The following is a 26,428-nucleotide window of genomic DNA, read 5'->3' on the forward strand; positions in this document are numbered from 1 at the left end:
AAATGATTGAAAAGCAAACTATTTTGTAGGGACCACCCAATAGTCAGAGGTTTCTGATCCTTGGCAATCAGAGGCCTCCTATTGTCTGTCCTGGAGAAATGGAGGTCCTCAGTGAAGGAACACAACCAGCAGACACCTGGAACTGAGTTCCTGGCGGCAGTGAGCTGCTGTAATTTCCTGTGTGTTGGCAAGCTTGAATGGCATTGCTAATCCAGGAAAGCTGGGCACAGATGTAAGTTTCATGCCATCACTGCTTGCCTTCCAAGAGCTGCAGGCTACGTCCTCTTGCCCTCCGGTAGGAATCTAAAGCTTCCTGCAGGTGCCTGACTCCTCAGAAACTTAGATGGGAAAAGGAGAATACACACACACACACACATATCATAAACACACACTTTCTATCTAAAATATACAGGCCATTTCCTTAAGGAATTTTACTATAAATAAAGCTCCTACACAATTGAACATCCCTACAGGTGACCCATAAAGATCCTCCTGTTTTGTCACCCCCTCCTCCTCCCTCTCCCTTTTTTCCTGCTGAATAACCCCTGAGTAATTTCCCAGAGAGCAAGTGGCTGCATGGCCCCACCGCTGTCGGCATGGATTTATCTTTATTATCTGGGTTCCCCACAGGCTTCAGGGTGAGCAAAAGCTAGCCTGCATGCAGATGAAGGAAAACTTTTAAAAGCCATTACAAAAGTGCTCCAGATGCACCAAATGTGAAGCTCCTGTAATCAGTATTAAAACAGAGCAAAAAGCTTTCTGTGGCCTCATCTTCCCTGCTCCATGGCTATTACCTCTGCTCCAGCCACCATGGCAACAGAAAAACATCTGGGAGGGCACACAAAGAGCAGAGCATTAAACCAGGAGGGAGACCAATTACTTGTCCTCAGCAGTCAGGCTCTGCCCGCTCCACTCCACCGGCCTACATCTATTTGCGAATAGCCACCTATTCCCTTTGCAACCAGGAGGCAAATGCAGCTCTTACAAAGCTCCATCTCAACCCCCCTTTCCATTTTCCCTCCAACAACCCTTCCATTTCATCTCCTCCGACCCACTTTGTCCTCCTCCTTCAGTTCCTACGTGACCCCCACTTAGCCTGACAGTACCCTCCTCTCAGATCCTCTCCTTTGTGCATTTGATAGTGGGGTTGTCTGGTGGAGGCTAGAGGAGGGCAGGAGCTACAGGAGCCTCTGTCTTCCTTATCTTGTTTCCATGCTGAGCAGTGAGCAAGAGAAAGAGTCTCTTTCCAGAAGATTTACTGAGCAAGCCAGGCATCATGTAGCCACAGCCTGTTTAAAGTGGTAGTTTATTGCCAGCTGTTTCCCCTGCAGCTCTTTCAGAGAGACCTCGCACATCAAGACACTGCAGATTTAATGCCGGGAGGTCTAGGAAGAATGATAGCAGAACATCACATTACTACACCATGTTTCCCTTTCCCTGGACATGAAATGGACAAGCCCAAAGGAAAAAGTAATTTCCAATCAGATGAAGTGTTCTAAAAGTTTTGGCCAAGTCCTCTCCCAGTGTCGATAATAAAGACTTATTTCCTGGTATAGTATAACAGACCAGGCTCTATCCATGTGGGGTAAGAAACAGTATGTCTGCTTCTGACTTTCCCAGGGGATGTAGTGTGCAGGTATCCATGCCCTCCTGTAAAGCATTTCTGTGGGAGCTTTCCAAGCAACATACTGCTCTGACCTTCCATGATAATTGTATTTTACCTGAAAAAAATCACATTTTGCTAAAGTAAACATTCTGCTTTTATGAACTTTGAGCATTCAGTTTTTCTGAAATGATATCCCTCTGTTAAGCAGCTAGTGATCATGTCTGTATTAAAGCATTGGCTGATAAGAGAAAAAAATTCAAATAAAACTATCTATCAAAAACTTTCGTGATAAGCCAATTGTTTTGAAATTCTAAGTTTTCTCTGTTGTATGTTTTAAAGTTAGGCATATTTAAGGTAAAAACAATGTACCAATTCATAGTAAGGATAATGTACAAATTTGGCTTTCCCTCTGAGAGTAGATGTTCTTTAAAAAACATTCTAACAGTCTTTAATTAAGTCACTTATTCAACAAACAAACAAACAGCTAGTGTGTGTTGGGCTAGGCATTGAGTTAGGTAAAGGGATGATAATAAGCTAGCACTTAGCCCTTATGCCAGGTTCTGACTTTTTCTAAGTGATTTGCCTATATAAACCATTTAATTCTCACAACTCTATGAGGTAGGTGTTGAATTTGCGCATTTTACAGATGAAGAAACTTAATCAGAGAGTCACAGTGCCAGGAAGTGCAAGCCAACCAAGCAGTGTATGTGGTTTGAGTCTGGACTGTCAACCTCAATGCCACACTGTCACACAACACAAATAAGACCAGTTCTTGGTTCTCTTGGGCCTTAACGACAACATAACCCAGAAAGAAAAGAAGAAAGATAAGAAAAGAAAAAAGGAAAGAAGGAAGGAAGGAAGGAAGGTAGGAAGGTAGGAAGGAAGGAAGGAAGCAAGCAAGCAAGGAGGGAAGCTAGTCACCAACTTATGACAATATGAATACTGTGAACAAAGAGTGTGAACAAAGTATTCTGAGAGCACAGAAGAGGTGGTAATTAATTTTGCCTAGGGAGGATTATTCAAGGCTTCCTAAAAACTGGACCCTAGCAATGGGGTGTGGTGGCTCGCACCTGTAATCCCAGTGCTTTGGGAGGCTGAGGTGGGAGGATCACTTGAGCCTAGGAGTTTGAGGCTTGCCCGAGCAACACTGCAAGATGCTGTCTCTACAAAACATTTTTTTAAAATATAAAAAACTACCCAGGCATGGTTGTACAGGCCTGTAGTACCAGCTACTCTGTAGGCTGAGGTGGGAGGATCGCTCGAGCCCAAGAGTTTGAGGCTGCAGTGAGCTAGGATCGTGCTACTGCATTCCAGCCTGGGCGACAGAGCAAGGCCCTGTCTCTTAAGCAAAACAAAAACAGACCTGGGCCCTAAAAAATAGGATGGCAGATTGCCAAGCAGACAAGAAGAAAATTCCAGATGGAAGAAATGGTATCAACCAGGCATGGAGGCACCCTGAAAGTCAAGTCATGTTCTGGGAACAGCAAATACTTCAAGTTACAGTGGAGGATACAGGGGCCATGTCTGAGGTTGAGGCTGGCTCTCACTTGTAAATGGCTTTTGAACCATGGGACTTTCCCAATGAAATTCAATGAAAAATCAATTCCTGGATTTGGAGCCTAAGAGTCCCACCATGTGAGTGGATACCTCTGACATCCCCCCAACCCTTGACTCCATTAGGTAAAACCAGCCACGGTTTGGGGAAGGAAATCATGACTTTCCCTGAATTCTAAAAAATTTAAAAAGCTCTGTTTGTTTGTTTTTTCTTAAGCTTAGAAAGAAGCCTCCATATGACTATGTTATTAGGAAGTCCTGAAATTTCAAGCAGTGGAGAAACATGTGTATTTCCTACTTCCTTGGAATCTATTATGTCAGCCTCTGCCATGAAAGGAAATACTCCTTGGGGCTTCTTTCCCAGCTCACATTTGCCTCAGCTGCTGGCAATGAAAGGTTCCTGTGGCACAGGGACAGTGAGGGAGGCATGTGGGACAAAGGCATAGCCCCAAAGCCAGAGGTGCCCTGTAGTGGGAGTGAGGGACATAAAGTGAGTTTTGTATACATGTATGACTATGTATTGTATTAGAGATGTTCCTATCCTTTGAGTAACTTTTTGGAAAGACTATAAAGGCTTCAACTTAAAAATCAAATCTGAGCCAAGCACGGTGGCTCACACCTGTAATCCCAGCACTCTGGGAGGCCGAGGTGGGCGGATCATGAGGTCAGGAGATTGAGACCATCCTGGCTAACACGGTGAAACCCCGTCTCTACTAAAAATGCAAAAAATTAGCCAGGCGTGGTGGCGGGCGCCTGTACTCCCAGCTACTCAGGAGGCTGAGGCAGGAGAATGGCGTGAACCTGGGAGGCGGAGCTTGCAGTGAGCTGAGATGGCGCCACTGCACTCCAGCCTGGGCAACAGAGCAAGACTCCATCTCAAAAAAAAAAAATAGAATCGAGTAATTTTTACTACCACAAGCCAAAAGTACCCAAGTCTGCTTTGGACCTAGAACTACCCTGACCCCTAGCACGTGATGCTTCTTAAATCAGAACTGAATACTCTCAAAGTGGGTCTCTGACTGAGGGAATTTCTATCTAATTGGTTTTCAGATTGATGTTACTAATCTTTAGACAGTTGAAGAATTTGGTTATAAAAGTTAGCATAGCTTCAATGGGAACAAGAACAATGCTTCCTCCAGGACTTTTCAGGATCAGATTGGGATGTGGGGTGGCGGAGAAAATAAAATCTGTGACAGAAATATAGATGAAAGAATGCTCTTCTTGTGGTGATGACCCCAGGGCCTCTAACCTTCCCATCCCTAACCCTAATCTGACCCACTCCTTGATCAGCCTTTCTCTTTCCCCAGTGATGGGAAATGTTATACTGGCTTATTGGCCAAAATTATACGGGATCTTCATCTGGAGATGGCAGCAGCAGAAAAGCATCCCCCAGAAATATGCAGGTTCAGGTCCACACCACTGCGATAAAGTGAGTATTGCAATAAAGCAAGTCACATTAATTTTTTAGTTTCCAAATGCATAAAAAGTTATGTTTTTCCTACAGTGTAGTCTATTAAGTGTGCAACAACATTGTATCTACAGAGAGAATGCGTATACCTTAATTTAAAACACTTTATTGCTAAAAAATGCTAATGATGGTCTGAGCCTTCCGCGAGTTGTAATGATTTTTCTGGTGGACGGTCCTGCCTTGATGTTGATGGCTACTGACTGCTCAGGGTGGCAGCTGCTGATGGTTGGAAAGGCTGTGGCAATGCCTTAAAGTAAGATCACAGTGAAATGTGTCACATTGATTGACTCTCTTCCACAAAGATTTCTCTGTAGCATATGATGCTGTTTGATAGCATTTTACCCGCAATAGAATTGCGGTAAATGCGGTAAAACGATTGGAGACGATTCTCACAAAACCTGCTGCTGCTCTACCAACTATGTTTATGGAATATTCTAAATCCTCTGTTGTCATTTCAACAATGTTCATGGCATCTTCACCAGGAGTAGATTCCATCTCAAAAACAACAACAACAAAAAAACCCCATTTTATTTGTTAATTCAGAAGAAGCAATTTCTCAGCCACTTAATGTTTTATCATGAGATGGCAGTAATTCCATGGCATCTTCAGGCTTCACTTCTTATCCTAGTTTTCTTGCTATTTCTACCACATCTGCAGTGACCCCTCCACTCAAGTCTTGAACCCTTCAAAGTCATCCGTGGGTCTTGGAATCAACTTCTTCCAAAATCCTATTGATGCTGATATTTTGACCTCCTCCTATGAATCGGAAATGTTCTTAATGGTATCTAGAATGGTGAATTCTTCCCAGAAGATTCCTTCCCAAATTTATCAGAGGACTCACCACCTATGGCAGCTATGGCCTTACAAAATGTATGTCTTAAACAATAAGACTTGAAATTCAAAATGACTCCTTAATCCATGGACTGCAGAATGGATGTTGTATCAGGAGGCATGAAAACATTAGTCTCCTTGTACATCCCCATCAGGGCTCTTGGGTGACCAGGTGCATTGTCAATGAGCAGTAATAGTTTTAGTGGAATCTTGTATTTTGAGCAATAGGTCTTAATGGTGGGCTTAAAATATTCAGTAAACCATGCAATAAACAAATGTGCTAACATCCAGGCTTGGTTGTTCCACTTACAGAGCACAGGCAGAGCAGATTTAGCATAATTCTTAAGAGCTGTCATATTTTCAGAATGGTAAATAAGAATAGGCTTTAACTTAAAGTCACCAACTACAGTAGCTTCTAACAAGGGAACCAGCGTATCTTTTGAAGCTTTGAAGTCAGGCAGTGACTTCTCCTCTCTAGCTATTAAAGTCTTAGATGGCATTTTTTTTTTTTTAAGTAGAGACAGGGTTTCACCATGTTGGCCAGGCTGGTCTCAAACTCCTGACCTCAAATGATCTGCCTCAGCCTCCCACAGTGCTGAGATTACAGGCATGAGCCACCATGCCCAGTCAGACGGCATCTTCTTCCAATAGAGGACTGTTTCATCTACATTGAAAATCTATGGTTGAGCGTAGCCACCTTCATCAATGATTTGAACTAGGTCTTCTGGATAACTTGCCGCAGCTCCTATATCAGTCCTTGCTGCTTCATCTTGCACTGTTATGTTATAGAAATGGCTTTTTCCCTTAAACCTCATGAACCACCCTCTGCCAGCTTCCAATTCTTCTTCTGCAGCTTCCTCACCTCTCTCAGCCTTTGTAGAATTAAAGAGAATTAAGGCCTTGCTCTGAATTACGCTTAGGCTTAAGAGAATGCAGTGACTGGTTTGATCTTCTCCTCAGACCACTGAAACTTTCTCTGTATCAACAATAATACTGCTTTGCTTTCCTATCATTGTATGTTCACTGAGTAGCACTTTTAATTTCCTTCAAGAACTTGTTCTTTGCATTTACAACTTGGCTAAATGCTTGGCACAAGAGGCCTGGTTTTCAGCCTATCTCAGCTTTCAACTTGCCTTCCTCACAAGGCTTAATCATTTCTAGCTTTTCACTTTAAATGAGAGATATGTGACTCTTCCTTTCATTTGAACACTTAGATGCCATTGTAGGGATATGAATTGGCCTAATTTCAATATTGTTCTGTATCAGGAAATAGAGAGGCCTGAAGACAGGGAGAGAGATGGGGAATGGCCTGTCGGTGAAGTAGTCAGAATACACACAATGTTTATCCATTAAGTTCACTGTCTTCCGTGAGCATGGTTTCAGGCACCCCAAAACAATTACAACAGTAGTATCAAAGATCACTGATCATGGATCACCATAACAGGCACAGCAATATTGAGAACATTTGAAATATTGTGAGAATTATCAAAATGTAGTGCAGAGACACAAAGTAAACATGTGCTGTTGAAAAAATGATACCAATAGACTGGTTCGATGCAATGGTTGCCACTTCAATTTGTTTAAAAAAAAAAAAGCAATACCTGTAAAGTGCAATAAAGCAGAGTGCAACTAAACAAGGCATGCCTGTATTTTAAAATTCCATTAAACTTTTTTTAAAGAAAGGAATATGCATATATTCACTTCTGGAAAATTTCATTGAAACGTATTATTTATTACTATTGTAAGTAGTCCTTGTTGCTTAATTTTAAAACGTCTCTACTCCTTCTCCAATCCCACCCCCAGCTGCAGGCAGGTTTTAGGATAATACTCACATGTCTGTAAAGCACTCTGAGATCCTTGGCTAGAAGGTTCTGTATCAAAGCAAAGAATATTTTGTTTTATTGATTTTTCACTAACACATGAAGCAATTTTCTGGAAATGGGAAAACACCAAATATTTACCTTGCTTAGTTCTTTTTCTTTTATAGTATGTTGCAAGGAATACCACAGATAAAAGTAAGAGGACCAATAAAATCAAAGGGATCAACACCATCAGTATAAACTGTAACTGATTTTCATCCGGAGCAATGTCGGTAGAATTTATATTTGCAGTTAATGTTTCTGTGGCGGTCACTGCAGCAAATATGCTTGGAGTAGTCACTTCATTTGGTCTTTCAGATTCCTCAGTTGTATCTCCTGAGTGTTCTAATTGCTCAAAATTACCTGTGGGAACAGATACAAAATTGAGATTGCCATGGAGACAAAGTTAGTATGTTATATTGTCAATGATTTTAAAATTATTCCTAGATACATTCTGTGATAAACTTGACCCATTATACCTGGGCTCCAAGCTAAGTGTGACACAGAGCATTGATTTAACATAAATGAAGCTCAAGCTGGGAGTGTATTGAACATGGAATCAGAGCTCAGAGAAAAACCTTCCGCAAAGGTAGGCAGTTTTGCATTGACCAGACATTTCAGATGCGCTTAAGCAAAGGGCGTTAGGAAGCTGCCCCATGTTAAGGGTGATGTTCCAAGCCAAGTTATGTGATAGTACAGGACGTCTCCTGTAGGGTATGATAATATTTTAATAAGATGTCTGAATAAATTTAAGTTCACCTTTACTAAAAGTTAAGTACATGCCATACAGCACTTTTAGATGTAAACAAATGCACTCTGTGTCCTAATTTTTTTTTTTTTTTTTTTTGTGGGAGAGTCTTGCTCCATTGCCCCGGCTGGAGTGCAGTGGAATGATCTCAGCTCACTGCAACTTTCACCTCCTGGGTTCAAGCGATTCTCGTGTCTCAGCCTCCAGAGTAGCTGGGATTACAGGCACGTGCCACCATACCCAGCTAATTTTTGTATTTTTAGTAGAGACAGGGTTTCACCATGTTGGCCAGGCTGGTCTCAAATTCCATGCCTCAAGTGATCCACCTGCCGCAGTCTACCAAAGTGCTAGAATTGCAGGTGTGTCTTTACTAAAAATACAAAAATTAGCCAGGCATGGTGGCACATGCCTGTAATCCCAGCTACTTGGGAGGCTGAGGCAAGAGAATCGCTTGAACTCAGGAAGCAGAGGTTGCAGTCAGCCAAGATCGTGCCATTGAAACTTCAGCCTGGGCAACAAGAGCAAAACTCCGTCTCAAAAAAAAAGAAAAAGAAAAGGAAAATAAAAACCATCAGGATGGGAAAGGACTACTGACTTGATGACTATCTGAAAAACTTTTCCTTACCTGTCTAAGCAGTAGTCATGGTAAGGTAAGCTGAAGGTCTTTTTCCTAATATCATGTAATGTTGCCTACCTTTCAGAAGGGGCCAACTGAAGAAAATACCTTGTAAGTTATCAAATGAGATAATTTATAAGAAATTATAAGAATTTATAAGAAAGTTCTTCTAAGGTGAAAGGAACTATGCAGATAGAGAAGTCAGCTGCTTTAAACCACACTCTGTGGTATAGGTTAGGCAATTACTGCATAGAATGATCGAACTGGACAATGCAGAGCCAATTCAACAGTTCATCTATCTTCATAATCCCGTAACAATGGAGTCCTCTGATTTTGGTTGAAACAAAAATGTTTGGTCACGCTATGAATTGAATGTTTGTATTCCCCTCTAGTTCATATATTGAAGCCCTAATCCGCAATGTGATGGATTAGGGCTAAGAGGTGAGGCCTTTGAAAGGTCATTAGGTTTAGGTGAGGTTATGAGAGTGGGGCCCCTGTGATGGGATTATTGCTCCTACAAGAAAATAAGAAAACCAGAGTTCTCTCTCCTTGCCATGTGTGGATACGGAAAGAAGGTGGCGACTGCAGGCCAGGAAGAGAGTTCTCACCAAATACTGAATCTTCTAGCACCTTTGATCTTGAATTTCCCAGCCTCCAGAACTGCGAGAAATAAATGTCTGTTGTTTAAGTCCCGCAGTTTGTGGTATTTTGTTATGGCATCTGAGCTAAGACAATAAGAATCTAATTGTGTTGATTGTATGAATAAATACTTCAGTCTCCCACAGCAGGGAATTCATTTGATAATCCCTTTAGTAAATGCAACCCCAAACCGTCAGAATCAATTACAAACTGCAGAGTAAACTCGCTGGCGTTTCTCACGTGTATATGCCAAAGGCAGGATTGAAAACATAACTACCAAGTTTTGAAGAGAGGAGGGGCTTCAAGATGGCCGACTAGATGCAACTGGCACTCATCTCCTTCACAAAAAATAACAAAAGTTGTGAGTAGACAGGCTACATTTTGAATTGATCATTTAAGAGAGAACACTGGAATTCAACAGAGTAGTGACAGAAAACACTTAAAGCAAGGAAGGAGAGGGAAATAAGACATCCTTCTTGGCTGAAAATGGTTGGGAGCCTGGAGAAGCTCCCCAGTGTGGGGAAAGGGTAAATGGTCCATATTTCCACTGCAGACTCCTGCAGCCTAGCCATGGGACAGCCCCTCAACTATCACAGGCCCTAAGACTAACATTGAGAGCTGCCTGTAGACTGTGCAATGGCATTTCTCCAGAGAGGGATCTTACGCAGAGTCTCACACACCCCTGAGCCCTAGTGGCTACAGCACAGTGCCACTGTGAGCGCCCAGCCCCCATCAGACTGTATCCTGCCCTAGGGCCCAACAGCCCCTGCATCTCCATGTCTCTGGAGCCCCTGCCTGCAGCCACCACTGCTGCTGCTGCTGCTGCCAGGGTCAAGGTAGGAGCCACTGGCAGCACCCCTCCCCCGATCCCCGGCCAGCAGAGGGGCACTCACACATGTTTATGTGCCTCAAGGACAAACTCCACTGTTCGCAGCTAATTGCTGCTATAAACTGCTGCTGCTGGGGCCAAAGCATGAGCAAAGCATGCCCCTGCCCCAGCTGGCTGCCTATGGTTGCTCCCACCGAAAGCAATCCCATCCTCCGCAGTAGTGGACAGCAGTGTAGTCACTGCTGCCTTCACCTGAGCTTTCCATCAGCAGCCTGGGGATTGCTTCACTGCTGCCTTTTATAGCCAGATACTGCATGCACCACCAGAGAGTCAAAGAACAGGTCTGCACAGGCCTGCTCTCTACCAGTGCAGTACTTGAGCGTGCCACTTGGGGCCTGGTGATTGCCCAGCCCAGTTCAGTCCATCACCACTGACACAACAGCATTCCTCCCAGAGACCTGAGGTTGGGACTACCCATTCTGCTGCCACCATCATAGTTGGCATCCACCCTCATGTACCAGCTACAGGCCTGGGGACTGGCCTGCCCAGTCCATTGTAACCACTGCCAACACCAGCACAGGTATTTGGGACCCAGAGTGTTGTCCTGCCAACACCCACACCAATCTGCCTACCTGCCTGGTTAACCGCTACCATTTCTAGCACCCAAGCAAGACACCCGGAGGCCAAAGAACCAGCCTGCCTGGACACACTAACACCAGTGCCAGTGTATGCTGCCTTGGGACCTAGGGACAGATATGTCCAACCCACCTCTGTCACCACTGGGGCCTGAAGGCTGGCCCATCTGGTATCCTAGTCCCCAGCAAAACTTCACCACAGCCTCCACTAACAACCATATCCTAAGCTGCTGGGGAAGCCACAGATACTACTGACACTGGTTCCAGCAGAATAAATCATATGGAGACTACACTAATGTACATACCCAGAATCAAAGCCAAAGCACTCTACCTAACGAACATCATAGAAACACCTTACTTTCATAGGGGAGAACTTTTTCCTCCCCAATGAAAGTAAATTCAGAGGCCGGGAGCAGTGGCTCATGCCTGTAATCTCAGCACTTTGGAAGGCTAAGGCAAGCAGATCACCTGAGGTCAAGAGTTCGAGACCAACCTGACCAACTAAAAATACAAAATTAGCCAGGCGTGGTGGTGCATGCCTGCAATCCCAGCTACTTGGGAGGCTGAGGCAGGAGAATCGCTTGAACCTGGGAGGTGGAGGTTGCAGTGAACCAAGATCACGCCATTGCACTCCAGCCATGAGAGGATACAGAAAAACAATACCCAAATTAGAAAACAATTCAGGGTATGAATGAGAGAAGTTCACCAAAGAGATAGAGATAATAAAAAAGAACCAAACAGATTCTGGATCTGAAGAATTCATAAAATAAAATACACTTGAAAGCTTCAACAATAGACTAAATCAAGCAGAAGGAAGAATCTCAGAATTTGAAGACAGGTCTTTTGAAATAACCTAGTCAGATAAAAATAAAGAAAAAAGAATGCAAAAAGCCTATGTGACATATGGGATACCATAAAGCAAGAAGGCAAAGAGAAAATGAGTGTTAGAAAGCCTATTAAATGAAACAAGGCCAGATGCAGTGGCTCATGCCTCTAATCACAGCACTTTGGGAGGCCGAGGAGGGAAGACTGCTTGAGCTCATGAGTTCAAGGCCAGCCTGGGCAACATGGCAAAATTCCATCTCTACTAAAAATACAAAAATTAGCTGGGTGTCGTGGCATGCTCCTGTAATCCCAGCTACTCAGGAGGCTAAGGCAGGAGGATCGTCTGAGCCCTGGAGGCAGAGGTTGCAGTGAGCTGAAACTGTGCCACTGTACTTCAGCCTTAGCAACAGAGCCAGATCCTGCTTTAAAAAAAAAGAAAAGAAAAAGAAGACCTATTTAATGAAACAATAGATGAAACTCCCCAAGTCTAGCAAGAGATTTAGACATCCAGATACAGGAAGCCCAGAGTTCTCCAAATAGATACAATTCAACAAAGGACTTCTCCACAGCACATTACAGTCAAATTGTCAAACATCAAAGACAAAGAAAGAATCTAAAATTAGCAAGAGAAAAGCATGTAGTCACCTATAAAGGAACCCCTGTCAGACTAACAGTTAATTTCTCCACAGAGATCTTATAGGCCAGGAGAGAATGGGATGATATATTCAAAGGACTGAAAGAAAACAAAACAACAACAAAAACGTTGTCATCCAAGGATTCTATACCCAGCAAAGTTATCCTTCAAAAACAAAGGAAAAACAAAGTCTTTCCCAGACATACAAAAGCTGAGGGAATTCATTACCACTAGACTGGCCCTAAAAGAAATGCTTAAGGGAGTCCACTGAGAAGCAAAAGTACAATATCTATCATCATGAAAACACGTGAAAATACAAAACCCACTGGTAGAGCAAACACACACACACAAGGAAAAGACTAAAATGTTACCACTACAGAAAACCACCAAACCATAATAAAGACAAATAAGAGAGAAAGAAAGGAACAGTGGATAGACAAAACAATCATAAATCAATTAATAAAATGAGAGGAAGGAGCCCTGATATATAAATAATAATCTTAACTGTCAATGGATTAAACTGTTCACTTAAAAGATACAGGCTGGCTGAATGGATTTAAAAAACACACAGACACAACACAACTACATGCTACCTACAAAAAACTCATCTCGCCTATAAAGATACACATAGACTGAAAGTAAAGGGATGGGAAAAGATATTCCATACAAACAGAAGCCAAAAGCAAGCATGAGTAGCTATACTTATGTCAAATAAAACAGACTTCAAGTCAAAAACGGAAGAAATAGACAAAAAGGTCATTATATAATAATAAAGTGATACATTCAGCAAGAGAATATAGCAATTCTAAACATATATGCACCTAAAATTGGGAGCACCCAGATATATAAAGCAAATATTATTAGATCTAAAGGGATAGGTAGAATCTAATACAAGAGTTGAGAAATAGAACACCCACTCTCAGCATTAAACAGATCATCTAGATAAAAAAAAATAATAACAAAGGAACATTGGATTTAAATGGCACCTTACACCAAATGGACCTAAAAGAACGTTTACAGAACATTTCATCAAACAGTGCCAGAATATACATTCTTCTCATCAACACATGGAACATTTTCCAGGATAAACAATGTTAGAACACAAAACAAGCTCAACACATTTTTAAAAATTGATATCATATCAAATATCTTCTCAGACCACAATGGAATAAAACTACAAGTCAATAACAAGAAGAATTTTAGAGACTGTACAAGTACATGGAAATTAAATAGGAAATTTTTTAAAAAGGCTTGAAACAAATAAAAATGGAAACACACCATACTAAAACCTATGGTATATAGCAAAAGCAGTGCTCAGAGGTAAGTTTATAGTAACTACCTACATCAAAGAAGTAGAAAGATTTTAAGTAGACAATCTAGTGATGCATCTCAAGGAACTAGAAAAGCAAGAGCAAATCAAATCCAAAATTAGTAGAAGGAAAGAAATAATAAAGATCAGAGAGAACTAAATGAAATAGACTAAAAACAAACAAACAAAAAATAAACAATACTATGATGAGCTATTATCTCATTGAATGGTTATTTTTGGGCACAGTGGCTTATACCTATAATCTCAGCATTTTTGGAGGTCAAGGCAGGAGGATCACCTGAGGTCAGGAGTTTGAGACCAGCCTGGACAGCTAAAAATACAAAATTTTTAGCTCTACTAAAAATATAAAAACTAGCTGGGCATGGCGGCACACATCTGTAGTTCCAGCTACTTGGGAGGCTGAGGCAGGAGGATCACTTCAACCCAGGAGCTAGAGGTTGCAGTAAACTGAGATCACACCACTGCACTCCAGCCTGGGTGACAGAGCAAGATTCCATCTCAAAAGAAAAGAAAATAAAAGGTTATTGTTGAAAAGGCAGAAGCAGTAGATGCTGGCAAGAATGCAGAGATAAGGGAACTCTTACACACTGTTGGTGGGAATGTAAATTAGTACAGCCACTATGGAAAACAGTATGGCAATTTCTCAAAAAACTAACAATAGAACTACCACACAATCTGCAATCTCACTACGGGATATTTATCCAAAGGAAAATAAATTAATATATCAAAGGAATAACTGCACTCGCATGTTCATTGCAGCACTATTCACAATAGCCAAGATATGAAATCAACCGAAGTATCTATCAGCAGATGAATGGATAAAGAAAATGTGGTATATATACACAATGGAATACTATTCAGCCATAAAAAAGAATGAAATCATGTCTTACGCTGAAACATAGATAGAGCTGGAGGTCATTATTTTAAGTAAAATAAGACAGGCACAGAAAGATAAATACCTTATGTTCTTGCTCATATGTGGTAGCTTAAAAAGTTGATCTTATGAAGGTAGAGAGTAGAATTATAAATACCAGAGGCTGGGAAGGGTGTGTGGGTAAGAGCAGGGGAAGAAGAGAGGGTAGTTAATGGGTAGAAACATACAGTTAGATAGACAGTGTAAGTTATAATGCTCAATAGTAGAGTAGGATGACTGTAGTTAACAATAATATATTTTATATTTCAAAGTAGCTAGAAGATGGGACTTGAAATGTTCTCAGCACACAGAAATGATAAATACTCAAAGTGATGGCTACCCCAAATACACTGACTTGATCATTATAGATTCTATCCATGTAACAAAAAATACACATGTGCCCTATAAGTATGTAAAATATTATGTATCAGTAAAAATCTACCACTTATTGATCTCTGCCTTCTGAGTTAAGCGACTTTGTCCTACATTTACAGTAGTCCCCCATTATCCAAGGGCAACATGTTTCAAGGCCCCAGAAGATGCCTGAAATTATGGGTAGAACTGAACCCCACATACACTGTGTTTTTTTCTAAACACACCTATGATAAAGCTTAGTTTTGTAAATTAGGCCCAGTAAGCAATGAACAATAACTAGTAATAAAATAGAACAATTACTACAATATACTATAATAAAAGTATGTGCATGTGATCTCGCTCTCAAAATATCTTATTGTACTATACTATTTTTAGCCACCGTTGACCATGGGTAGCTGAAATCATGAAAAACAAAACTGTGGATAAGGGGGGACTACTCTATATGTCTTTAAAATTGGGTGAGTCAATAATGTATTCACATATATGTTAAAGCCTTTGATATGTCATGTATCAACCTGGACTAGTAAACGACATTTGTCTTCCAGAAAACCTCCTCATTAAAATGATTCTGCTTGGAGAACTACTGCAGCCAGATCAAACAGCATCTTTCACTGGTGACCTCAGCCAGTGAAGACTGGTACATAGGGGTAGGATGAGGTTGGGTGTGGGGTGGGGAATGGGGTTGGTGGTTGGTGCAGCTGGTGGTGATAATCCTTATACCTAGAGGGCAGTGAACCTTCCTTGAGTATCCAGACCCCGTCCCCCCTCACTTTACTTCTTTTGGTTACTTCTATGAATACTGTAGCTGCTGCTAATATTTCAGCACCTTTTTTTGAGAATTTACTAAGAACCAATCTCTGTGCTCTGCCTTGTACCCGGATTATCTCATTTTTGTCCCCACCATTTGTTCAGATAGACACTAGGGCAAAGAGGCTACACAACTTGCCCAAGATCACAGAGCTCACATGGAGGAGTGATGATTTGAAACCAGGGGGCCAATGGCAGAACCAGAGCTTATAACCCCACACTATGTTGTCCCTCCCTCAGGGAGGAATGCGATGCTTGCAAATCATAAAGTTTGGCGTAAAGTGGTGAATGAGAGGGAACCTCCTGCTCCCATTCCTCCGCCTATCCTAGGAGGTGGCTGTCTGGCACAAGGCAGGACAGAGGAAAGGGTTCCCAGAAACCTCGGCTTTACTGGGGCCCTTGCTAAGGCTCCTCAGCTCAGACGTGCTCCCAGCCAAGCTGCCCAGAAGGACAGGGTCTTTTCAGTGCCTCTCTGAGGAAGGTGAACGAAGTCCCCAAAAGAACGCTTTGTACTCTTAGTCACCATTTGACCCGTGGCCCCAGGAAGAGAGAAAATAGGAAAGGAAACAAGCTAACAAGAATAATGGGGACATCTAGACAATCGAGAATAAAAGAGAAATGGAGAGAAGCATACCAGATGGTCCTGGCCTGTGTACATTTACTTTTCAGCATGAGACAATGCTGCTCACAGGTGGCGCTTGGTGGTGGAAGGTGGAGTTAAAGAGGCTGAAAGTTCTCTCTGCAATGCCCCCCTCCCACATGCCCTCACATATGTTTCCTGCATTAAGCATCATTTGCTCTCAGATTCTCTAGGGGCTATTTAAATAAATGAGAATCAAGGGATTGTTCTTGTTCTCTCTCCTCTCTCTCTCTCCTCTCTCTCCTCTCTCTCTCTCTCTCTCCGCCCCCAACTCTAAGATAGCTTCAAAATAATAAATAACAGTAACTGGGATGTATTGAATGCTAGCTACTAGGATAAACATGTGCTATCTAATTCAATCTTCACAACTTTATTGTCCACATTTTATAGATGAAGAAATTGAATCTTGAATGTCTTGCCCTGGGGTGCAAGTCATTTACATTGTTAATTTCTATTGGGTTTTGAAGGTGCATTTCCTCAAGCATAGGTGACAAATAACAGATGAGGGTCTGCACATAGCTCTGCCACTTCGTACTTATAGATTTTGGACAATTTACTTTTCCCTTAATGACTTAATGCTCTAATCTGTACAACTAAGGAGTGATCCCCAAGGTCCCACCTATTTCCACATCTCTGTTGATTCCAAAGTGTCTACCTTGTTTTTAAGTAAAGTTTTTGAATAGGTAATCTGCACATGGTGCTTAGTTCAGAAAGGAAGCTTCACTACCACCCTTTCCCCAAGCTACTCAGTTTCCTTCCCCAGAAGTAACCACCGTTTCTGCTCCTTTGAGAGAAACTCTATGCATATACAAGTATAAGTGTTGTTTCCTGTTTTCTCTTTTGAACACAAATGGTAGCACAATTTATATACTTTCTGCCCCTCGCTTTTTTCACTTAAAATTTTATCTTGAAGATCATTCCACGACTGTATAGAGAGCTTTTTCTGCCCATTATTTGAATGTATTATCATCTATTCCTATTGATAGAGATTTAGGTTCTGTTGTGTTTCCAACAATACTGCAATAAACCTCTCTGTTCATCCTTCAGTTTGCACGCAGGCAAGCACGTTCTACAGTGTGTCTAAAAATGGGGAGAGCATCAGAGGGTGTTAGGTGCAGGGTAAAGGGGCACAGCATCAAACTACTCTTGGTGGTCTGACCTGAAAAATTCTCTAAGACAACCCTAGTACTCCAGTTTTCACATAATGAGAATTGGCAGAAACTAAGGGAAGAACCGAGTGTGCAGGGAGTCTGGGATGTCAAAGGGAGGAAAGTTGAAAACACGGGGGACCGGTTCCAAGAGTCTGTGCAGGGAGGAATCAGATGTCATCAGAAGGGGGACTGGCAAACAAAGATGAGCCATAGAATCAGATCAGCAGCCAGGAGCGGGTTGCCAAGGTGACAAGGGTAAGAGTTAGGTAGAAAATCAGAAGTGTACAATGACAAGGTAGAAATCAGAGGAGGTGCCAAAGGCCATAGAAGTATGGATGCAGAGGGCAGCTTGAGGGATTTTCCCCAAAAACATGAGAGGTGTCCCTCCCATGGCCTATGGGTTAATAGCCACTCTTAATCCAGTGCACATGAGGCCCTCTAAAACCACTGTACAGCCTCACACACCCCTTGTGGGGCTACAGCCTTTTTAAAGAAACACTTACTAAGGCCCATAATCATCCACGGAGATTTCCTGCAGGCGGCATCCTGGGCTTCTTGGGTGAAAGTGACCTTTTACAACCTTGGGAGTCCAGCCACCGTGAAGGAAGGCAGAACTCTGTTTCAGGACGTAAGTCTGGAGATGAACCCTCCAGAACATGCAGGGTACTTCCTGTGCTGCGCTCCAGGACTCCAAGGACGTAACCACGGCATCGCGGAAGGAAGACAGGATTTGAATTCAGAATAGCTGGGCTTGAGACTGGCTGCTGCCCTCTGCACCCTTGGGGCCTGGGAAGAATTCCCTCCCTCTCTAATTCTCCATTTCCTAAAAGTCAAAAAAGTAGGCCTTCTGCTCTGTCTAGCCCATAGCGTTTGCATGAAAGTAAATAAAATAAGAACTGTGAAAATGCTTTAGGAGCCATAAAGCACCACACACAGGCCAGGTATTTGTGTCCTTGTTATTTCTTCATCCATCACCTGTTCTCTTTCCCCCATCTCTGTACTTGCCTGTTTCTCTGCTGTTCCCCAGAAGGTTAATCTGCCTGGTATAACTTCCTCATTTTACTGCTGCTTTACTGCCTTATCTAAATTTGGGCATATTTCAGGGTAAAAGAGGTGGGGCGAGAGGTAAAACTAGCAAAGCTGCAGAAGACAGGGATAGGACATAGCGTGAGAGGGCAAAGAGAGAGGCATTAACAAGCAAAAGAATAGAAGAGAAGAAATAAGGAAGACAACAGGTTAGAAGCAGAAAGGTGTGTGAAGATCAGTCTTGCGTGTCTTCACGCCCTGCATGGGCGTGATCACGGGGTATGAGGGCCGAGGCTGGTGGCCTCATAAGCCGCAGATTTGGCAGAAGTCCCTCCTGTTAGGTGGCCAAGTCACAGTCATCTCAAGTGACCCCAACACAAACTCTCTCAGGAAGTCTCCCTCCGTTTCACCATTTATCTTTCTCTGTGCTCAGATAATGTAGCATTTTAAAGAGATAATGGAAGTGGTCAGTCATGTGAATGATGAAACTAAGCTGCAATACTTCACTTTATTGTTAATCCAAAAATCTTAAGATCACTCGATAATGAACTGCACAGTGTACAGAGTCACTTACAAATACTGACAATATTCACGCAAACACATCTGGGACTCATCTTTCACACATCTGGTGAGGATGTCTGGGGAAATCCTTGTAAGTGGGAAGAAATGTTTGAGGTAACGCCTGGCAGCCCCAACAGCTGGGCAGCACAACGTCCCCATTATCCCTGCTCAGGGCATCATCACTAAATGGAAATGACTCTGCTTCTCAGGGAAGCAAACTAGCTAACTTCTCTTTTTCTGAAAGTGAAACAAATGTGCAACCAACACGTATGTGCGCTATTTACAATAGCAAAGACATGGAACCAACCCAAATGCCCATCAGTGATAGACTGGACAAAGAAAATGTGGTACATATACACCATGGAATACTATGCAACCATAAAAAAGAATGAGATCATGCCCTTTGCAGGGACATGGATGAAGCTGGAAGCCATCATTCTCAGCAAACTAACACAGGAACAGAAAACCAAACATCAAATGTTCTCACTCATAAGTGGGAGTTGAACAATGAGAACACATGGACACATGGAGGGGAACATCACACACTGGGGCCTGTCGGGGGTTGGGGTGCAAGGGGAGGGAGAGCATTAGGACAAATATCTAATGTATGCGGGGCTTAAAACCTATATGATGGGATGATAGGTGCAGCAAACCGCCATGGCACACATATACCTATGTAACAAACCTGCACACTGGAACTTAAAGTAAAATTTTTTTAAAAAGCTTAATTAACACAAAAATATGTTTTAAAACAGTGCGACCAAGCTCTAGCTTTTAAAGTTAGAAGAAGAAAGACTGACTGAAAGACTGTCATACTAATAATACAATGTGAAATAAAACAATGACAAGAGAATGCTACTAAACTCAGGATGTCATGAAGTATGTTGGACCACAGTCAGATGCCCCATTCTTTCATTTGTCAATTATGTGAACTCCATGCACCAATTATTTAAGCAATTTTATAGTTAAGATGGTGAAATGAAAGAAAACATGTCAGATGTCAAGGCTTCAAACTCTTCCCTGCTTTGTGGAGTAACTGACAAGTTTGAATTTCAGGATGATCAAGAAAGCAAACCCAAAAGCCTGACTCCTTTTCATTCTCTCCTGTACCTCGGTATACAATGAAGAGCCTGATTAGCGTTAGAAGGAGAGAAAAACAAACCAAGAAGTCTTCCAGTGGTTCTCAGCCTAGTCTGCACATAGAATCACTGAGGCATCTTCCAATAACCTGATGCCCACACCATACCGCAAACTTATTACATCAACATACCTGAGGGTACAGCTTCTAGGGAGGCCGAAGCAGGAGGATCACTTGAGTCCAGTCCAAGGTTGTGTGAACTATGATCACACCACTGCACTCTAGCCTGGGTAACAGAGCAAGACCCTGCTCTAAATATCAATCAATCAAAATATTTAGGGGTAGAACCCAGGCCTCAATAATTTTTACAGTTTTCCTTGTGGCTCCAGGATGCAGCTGAAGTTGAGACTCACTTCTCCAGACCCTGCCCACTTCTGGCCTCCCCTGAGCCATACCAAATCATTGTTCTCCATGCTCCTTGGTGAATTTGAGAAGAATCAGAGGTCAAGGAGTTGGGTGCCAAAGGCTTGCCTAGCAGCTGCCAACTCTATCACCAGAACACAGTAGCTTAAAAATCATCACTGAAGTCTCAAGAAGCTGGAAGAGTCTAGCTAGGACACACTGAGAGAGTCCTGTGACCATCACACCTTCCCGAATAAGTCTGAAGTAGAGAGATGCATGCCAGCGTTTAAACCCTGCATATCCAGAAAATGTTATTGCTAATAGAACAACTATCAGCAATAGCTTTGGTTGGTGCTTTAAGCCAGTGGTCCTCAAACCTCAGTGTGTATTGGAAACACCTACAGGGGTTCTTAAAGCACAGACTGCTGGGCATAGTCTTATACTTTCTGATGTAATAGGTCTGGAAGGGGGCCCAAGAATTTGCTTTTTTTTTTTTTGAGACAGGGTCTCACTCGGTTGCCCAGCCTGGAGTGCAGTGGTATGAACATGGCTCACTGCAGCCTGGCACTCCTGGGCTCAAGCAATCCTCCCACCTCAGCCCACCAAGTAGGTGGGACTACAGACGTGCGCCACCACGCCTGACTAATTTTTGTATTATTTGTAGAGACAGGGAGTCTCGCTTTGTTACCCAGGCTGGCCTCAAACTAATGGTCTCAAGCAATCCTCCTGCTTCAGCCTCCCAAAGTGCTAGGATTACAGGCATGAGCCACTAAGCTCTACCAGAATTTGCATTTTTAGCAAGTAATTAGGTTGTGCTGATGCTGCTGGTCTGCAGGTCATACCGGTTGAAGTTGCTCACACGATCTCATTTAGTTGTGTCTAATTATCAGTCACACCTGTTGTTGTTCTCCACATTTACTGTGCATCAGCATCACCTGGGAAGTTTTTAAGCCCTAACTAAATTAGTTATTTGAGAATATCTGAGGGGGTGGCCTAGGTAACAGTATTTCTTAAAAGCTCCCCAAATAACTGCAGTAAGTATGTATGTTAGGTTGAGAATTACTGAGTTAAATAATAACTGAGTGGACTTTATTTTAATTTGCTATTGTTCATGAAGACAGTCCTCATTAGTTTTAAATGTGATTAGAGAACCCTACACAGAAGCCTTTGGGAACAACATTAATGGAGTATGCACCATTAAATAGTTTAACTCTTCAGTTGATCTCTTTTTAAAAATCAATTGTTCAGCATCTGTGGAATCTGACTGTGATGTGGTCAGGAACAGAATGGAACTAAAATGAGAATAACCATGCCAGACTCTTCAGGACACAGCCTGGCTGTGGGAGGCTGACTGTGTTTGCATAGAGACACTAACTGCAAGTGGATGGATGACACCACTGGGACACTATTGATCATGGACCACAGACAGTGGTGCTGGGACACCAATGCTCACAGACCATAGATGGTGGTGATGGGACACCATTGCTCGTGGACTGCAGATATGGCACTGGGACACCATTGCTCGTGGACTGCAGACATGGCACTGGGACACCATTGCTCATGGACTGCAGACAGTGCTATGAGGACACTGATGTTCATGGACTATAGATGCTGCTCTGAAGTGCTCTGCACTTTTCTCTAGTTTACTTCATTTCCAAATGATACTAACTTATTGTTTATTATCTGGAATTACTTCATTTGTGTGCTTGTCTGCCATCTGTCTCCTTCACTGTTTAGAACGTATCCCCAGCACCTGCAACCCCATCTGCTGTGTGTGGAAGGAATGACTGAAGGTAATGTCCAATAGGCCTGGTGGGTCTGTGGTGAAATTGCCAGTCACGCTCTCACATTTTTCTCCAGAGTTTGCTCTCCTTCCCTTAACAACTTCCTTTCAGTCATACATACACGGTGTATCTCTAGTCACAAAGAAACAGAAATCTAAAGTGGTTTTCTCTCAAAAAGCTATCTAAATTTTTCAAACATACTAGGGAATGGAGGAATTGCTTAATAACAACTTATGCATCCTAAATGATGAAATTTCATGTTTATAGTTTTTTTGGCAGGAGCAATGAGGGTGGTTCACGCATTTGCCCCCATGTAAAGGTCAGGTGACTTGATTCTCTCTGGTAGTAGGACTCAAGGAGAGGAGGGATTGCTGTTTTCTTACAAGCTCAGTTGTTCTGCATATTTGCCAATTTTATTAAGTGAAAGTCTTCACCTAATACTTTTTTTTTCTGACTAATTTACTGGAGAAGATATGGACAGAATAAATAGGTGGTTGAACAGATACAAGGCAGAAGCATTGAAGGTTAATGGCAGCTTGTAAGTACAGGAAGGTATTTGAGATCAGCAAGCAATGCCTGTGTTTTGTGCACTTTTTCTCTTCAGCCACCCGATAACTAGAGGTGATGATGCCTTTCATCAAAAGAATATAAAGAAAGGATGCTTTTTTCTAGTTTTGAGGAGGCTGTCTGGTAAAACACTTTCAGCTAGTAGTCTGCTCTGGGAAATTACTTGTGAGGCTGTGTTGTATTTTTACCTCTTTAAATTGAGAAGCGCACCTGCAATTGTAATTTACTATCAGATTAACACATGTTTTACAATGGCGACACCCACAATGTTCCAATGTCTTTTTCATTTTTACCTTTTATTTTGATGTCCTCTTAAGAGAAAGCTTGCTCACATTTAATCAGATTTGCTCAAGCCCTAAAGCTGTTTCTGGTTTAAAGTCACTCACTTGGGGAAGCTATATGTTTGACCACCTGACTATCTTTTTATACACTGGATTCCTACAGTGGCCTGTAGCACCTGGCAGTTTTAAAGAATGTGTATTTTTATGAGACAGAATACAAATACATTTTAAAACCTTAAAAAAGTTCTTCATACCATAAATGAGATAAGCGACACGAAAGTGCTTTGAAATGAAAAAAAAAAAAAAAAAAAGCATTGTTAAATGATAGTTATTGCCAAACTGAATACTTTCCTATTTTTATTTTATTTCTATTTATTTTATTATATTTCTTCTTTTCAAGGGCCAATTTCAAAATTGCAATTGAAAAGAGTAACTTGAAAACAGACACTCCCAGCCATGCCCTTGCCTCAAGACATCTGCTGTCTCCCTGGCCTCTGAGACAGGGTGGGAAGACACTGCCACCTCATTCCACAGGTGAGGGGCTGTTTCCTGGGGTTCATGGGCATCCCACTCCTTGCTCAGCTCAGCACCAGCTCAGCATTGCCAGAGAGAAAAACGGGAAGACAGAGACAAACAAAATGATAACTGGTAGGTGAGTGCTTGATAAGTTAAAGAACAGGAAACCAGGGAACACTGTGGGCTCCCACCCCAGGGGCTTGGTTGCCACCAAGAGTGAAGGAGGAACAACAGGGAGAGGATGTGCACCAGAGTCCCCATCGCCAGCCTAAGCAGGAGCACAGGAGCAACAGCGTTTGGTGCTTTCCTACAAGAGGCTGAAGAAGGAAACAAGTTGCTGAGGTTTTGAAGTGCTGTGTGAAGGGAGCAGAATCATGCATCCCATTTCCTTGAATAAGTTAAACCCTGAACAGGTCCCTAAAGCCACTGGGCTTCTGGTCCTATTTTACCTTCAAAGAGAATCAATCCTGTCTTTCCATCCTGAACAGTCTCCAATGCTCAAGCACTTTGAATTTTAGTATCGTGGCTGGAGCTATTGATGTGGTGCTAGTCTCACTCTCTTTGTCAACCTCTCTTGTGCATTTATTAATACAAACTTATTATTTTTCCCTAACATAGTTGTTAATGTGATTATGTTCATAGAATTTTTAAAAGTTGATCTACTCTTGAATTCCTGGCTTTATTCTATGTAATTATCAGTATTTTTTTTCAGAAATGGTCTCTTTTTATTTGAATGGTTGATCTAGGACTCAGCCTAAGTATAATTCTAACATGTAGCTGTACGTAACCAACATATCTGTGACATTAGTGATGAACCAGAACCACCACAGAGATGGTCTTTGCTTGATAAAAGATAATCACAATCCCAAATAAAATTACTGGATAAAATACAGGATGCCTAGTTAAATTTGAGTATCAGATAAACAATGAAACGTTTTTAGTATTAGTATGTCCTGTGTAATATTTGTACTAAATATTTATACTAAATTGTAATGGACATCCTTATACTAAAGAAAAGCATTGCTTATCTGAAATTCACATTTAACTGGTTGTCCTATATTTTTATTTGCTAAATTTGGCAATCTTAATCATAAACAAATAAGCAAACAAGTATAAGTCTTAGAAAAGAATAAATCAATTTTTAAATGAATGAATTTAGTGTTGTCAGGGAATGATAATAACATGTCAACAAACCTTGGCAACCATTGGAATCCCGTTTCTGAAAATTATAATGTAGTGTGAAGTAGAAAATAACAACGATGGTTTAAACTCATATGAAACATAGAAAAAAATTCAAAAACAAACTAGATTTGTTGGTTTTAAGGAAAAGAAGCCAGAACAACAACCAGAATACTGTTCTGTTAGGTAACTCTTCTGTTAAGCACTTTCTTTAATTACTCAGGAAATATTTCTGCGTTTTTCCTCAACTACTGAAGTAGATTTTCCCATGAGTTTTATGTTACGCAAAGTTTAGTTATTTTTAAAGTTATCAAATCAGCTCTTACTGGCTTGAAGTTAAGTATCTATGGAACTTATATTTCCTTTGTTTTCCTTTCAAATGTCTCCCCAAATTGCTTGTAACTGTGTGTCCTTTCTGTAAATAATTTTGCCACTTAATGTGTATTTTTCTGGGTCTGAACTTGTGTTCGTATTTTCAGAAGGTGGGTAAAAACATTTTCTCTGCAGCTACACAGTGTTCTCTCCAGGAAGGCTGGCGGGGGTGGAGCGCAATAATTGTTTCAAGGGACAGAAGTGAACTGTTCATACATTAAAAGATTTGGGAGGCCGGGTGCAGTGGCTCACGCCTGTAATCTGTAATCCCAGCACTTTGGGAGGCCGAAGAGGGTGGATTACTTGAGATCAGGAGTTCGAGACCAGCCTGGCCAACATGATACAACCCCGTCTCTACTGAAAATACAAAAAAATGAGCAGGGCTTGGTGGCAGGTGCCTGTAATCCCAACTACTCGGGAGGCTGAGGCAGGAGAATCGCTTGAACCCAGGAGTCGGAGGTTGCAGGAGCAGCACCACTACACTCCAGCCTGGGCAACAGAGCAAGACTCCATCTCAAAAAATAAAAATAAAATAAAGTAACTAACTAACTAAATAAAAGATTTGGGATAGTTAGCTAATATTCTGGAATAAAATTATAAAACTGAGTTAACTAAAAATAACATTTATCCAAGTATTGCTATATTTTGATTTTATTATTTAAATGATTATAAGATCCTCATAAATACAAGTAAATATTGGGGCATATGATAAATTTCATGTTGTTTATGCGTTCATTGAGTCAGCCACTACCCTTTTGTTGTGTGACTATTAACGTGCAAGTCGCCATTCTAAGCTTTGGCATGTGAAGGTGAATGAGACCAGCTTCTGTCTCCCAGGGAAGTGGCCGTTAAGTAGGGACAGTGGCATGCAAATCAGTAATTATAATACAGATTAATAAAAGCCATCATGTGTTTGTATACAAAGTCTCATGAGCACATGGGAGAGGAGGACCTTCACTGCATTTGGGGCTAAGGGGTACTCAGGTATTTGATGCAGGGGAGTGGACCAGTCAATTGAACCTTGGGAGTTCTTCAAGCAAAGAGGGAAGAGAAAGGCATTAGGGTTGAGGGCACAGCATACAGAAAGACTCAGTGGCCTGACAGAGCTTGGCACCCTCAAGTGGCTGTATTATAAGACTCACGGTGGGAAGCAGGACGTAGCAAATGTAAAGCAGGAAAGGAACTTAAGACCAGCTCATCAT

General features: G+C 41.9%; 1 protein-coding gene across 2 annotated transcripts in view; it reads right to left on the bottom strand.

Moving 5' to 3' along the window:
• TMEM154 (transmembrane protein 154) overlaps positions 1-26,428 on the bottom strand; it is a 54,578-nt gene that overhangs the window by 19,333 nt on the left and 8,817 nt on the right. Inside the window, exons 2-4 of one of the 2 annotated variants that reach the window (XM_025386732.1) lie at positions 7,421-7,681; positions 7,292-7,330; positions 951-1,385 (exon numbers count right to left, since the gene is read on the bottom strand). In XM_025386732.1, the coding sequence (XP_025242517.1) occupies positions 1,294-1,385; positions 7,292-7,330; positions 7,421-7,681 (392 nt within the window). In that variant the 3' untranslated portion in view covers positions 951-1,293. Of the gene's footprint in view, positions 1-950; positions 1,386-7,291; positions 7,331-7,420; positions 7,682-26,428 lie in introns of those variants that run through there. The other variant, XM_025386731.1, reaches the window with a different exon arrangement.

Source organism: Theropithecus gelada, chromosome 5 (genome assembly GCF_003255815.1).
Source record: "Theropithecus gelada isolate Dixy chromosome 5, Tgel_1.0, whole genome shotgun sequence".
Classification (NCBI taxonomy): Eukaryota; Metazoa; Chordata; class Mammalia; order Primates; family Cercopithecidae; genus Theropithecus; species Theropithecus gelada.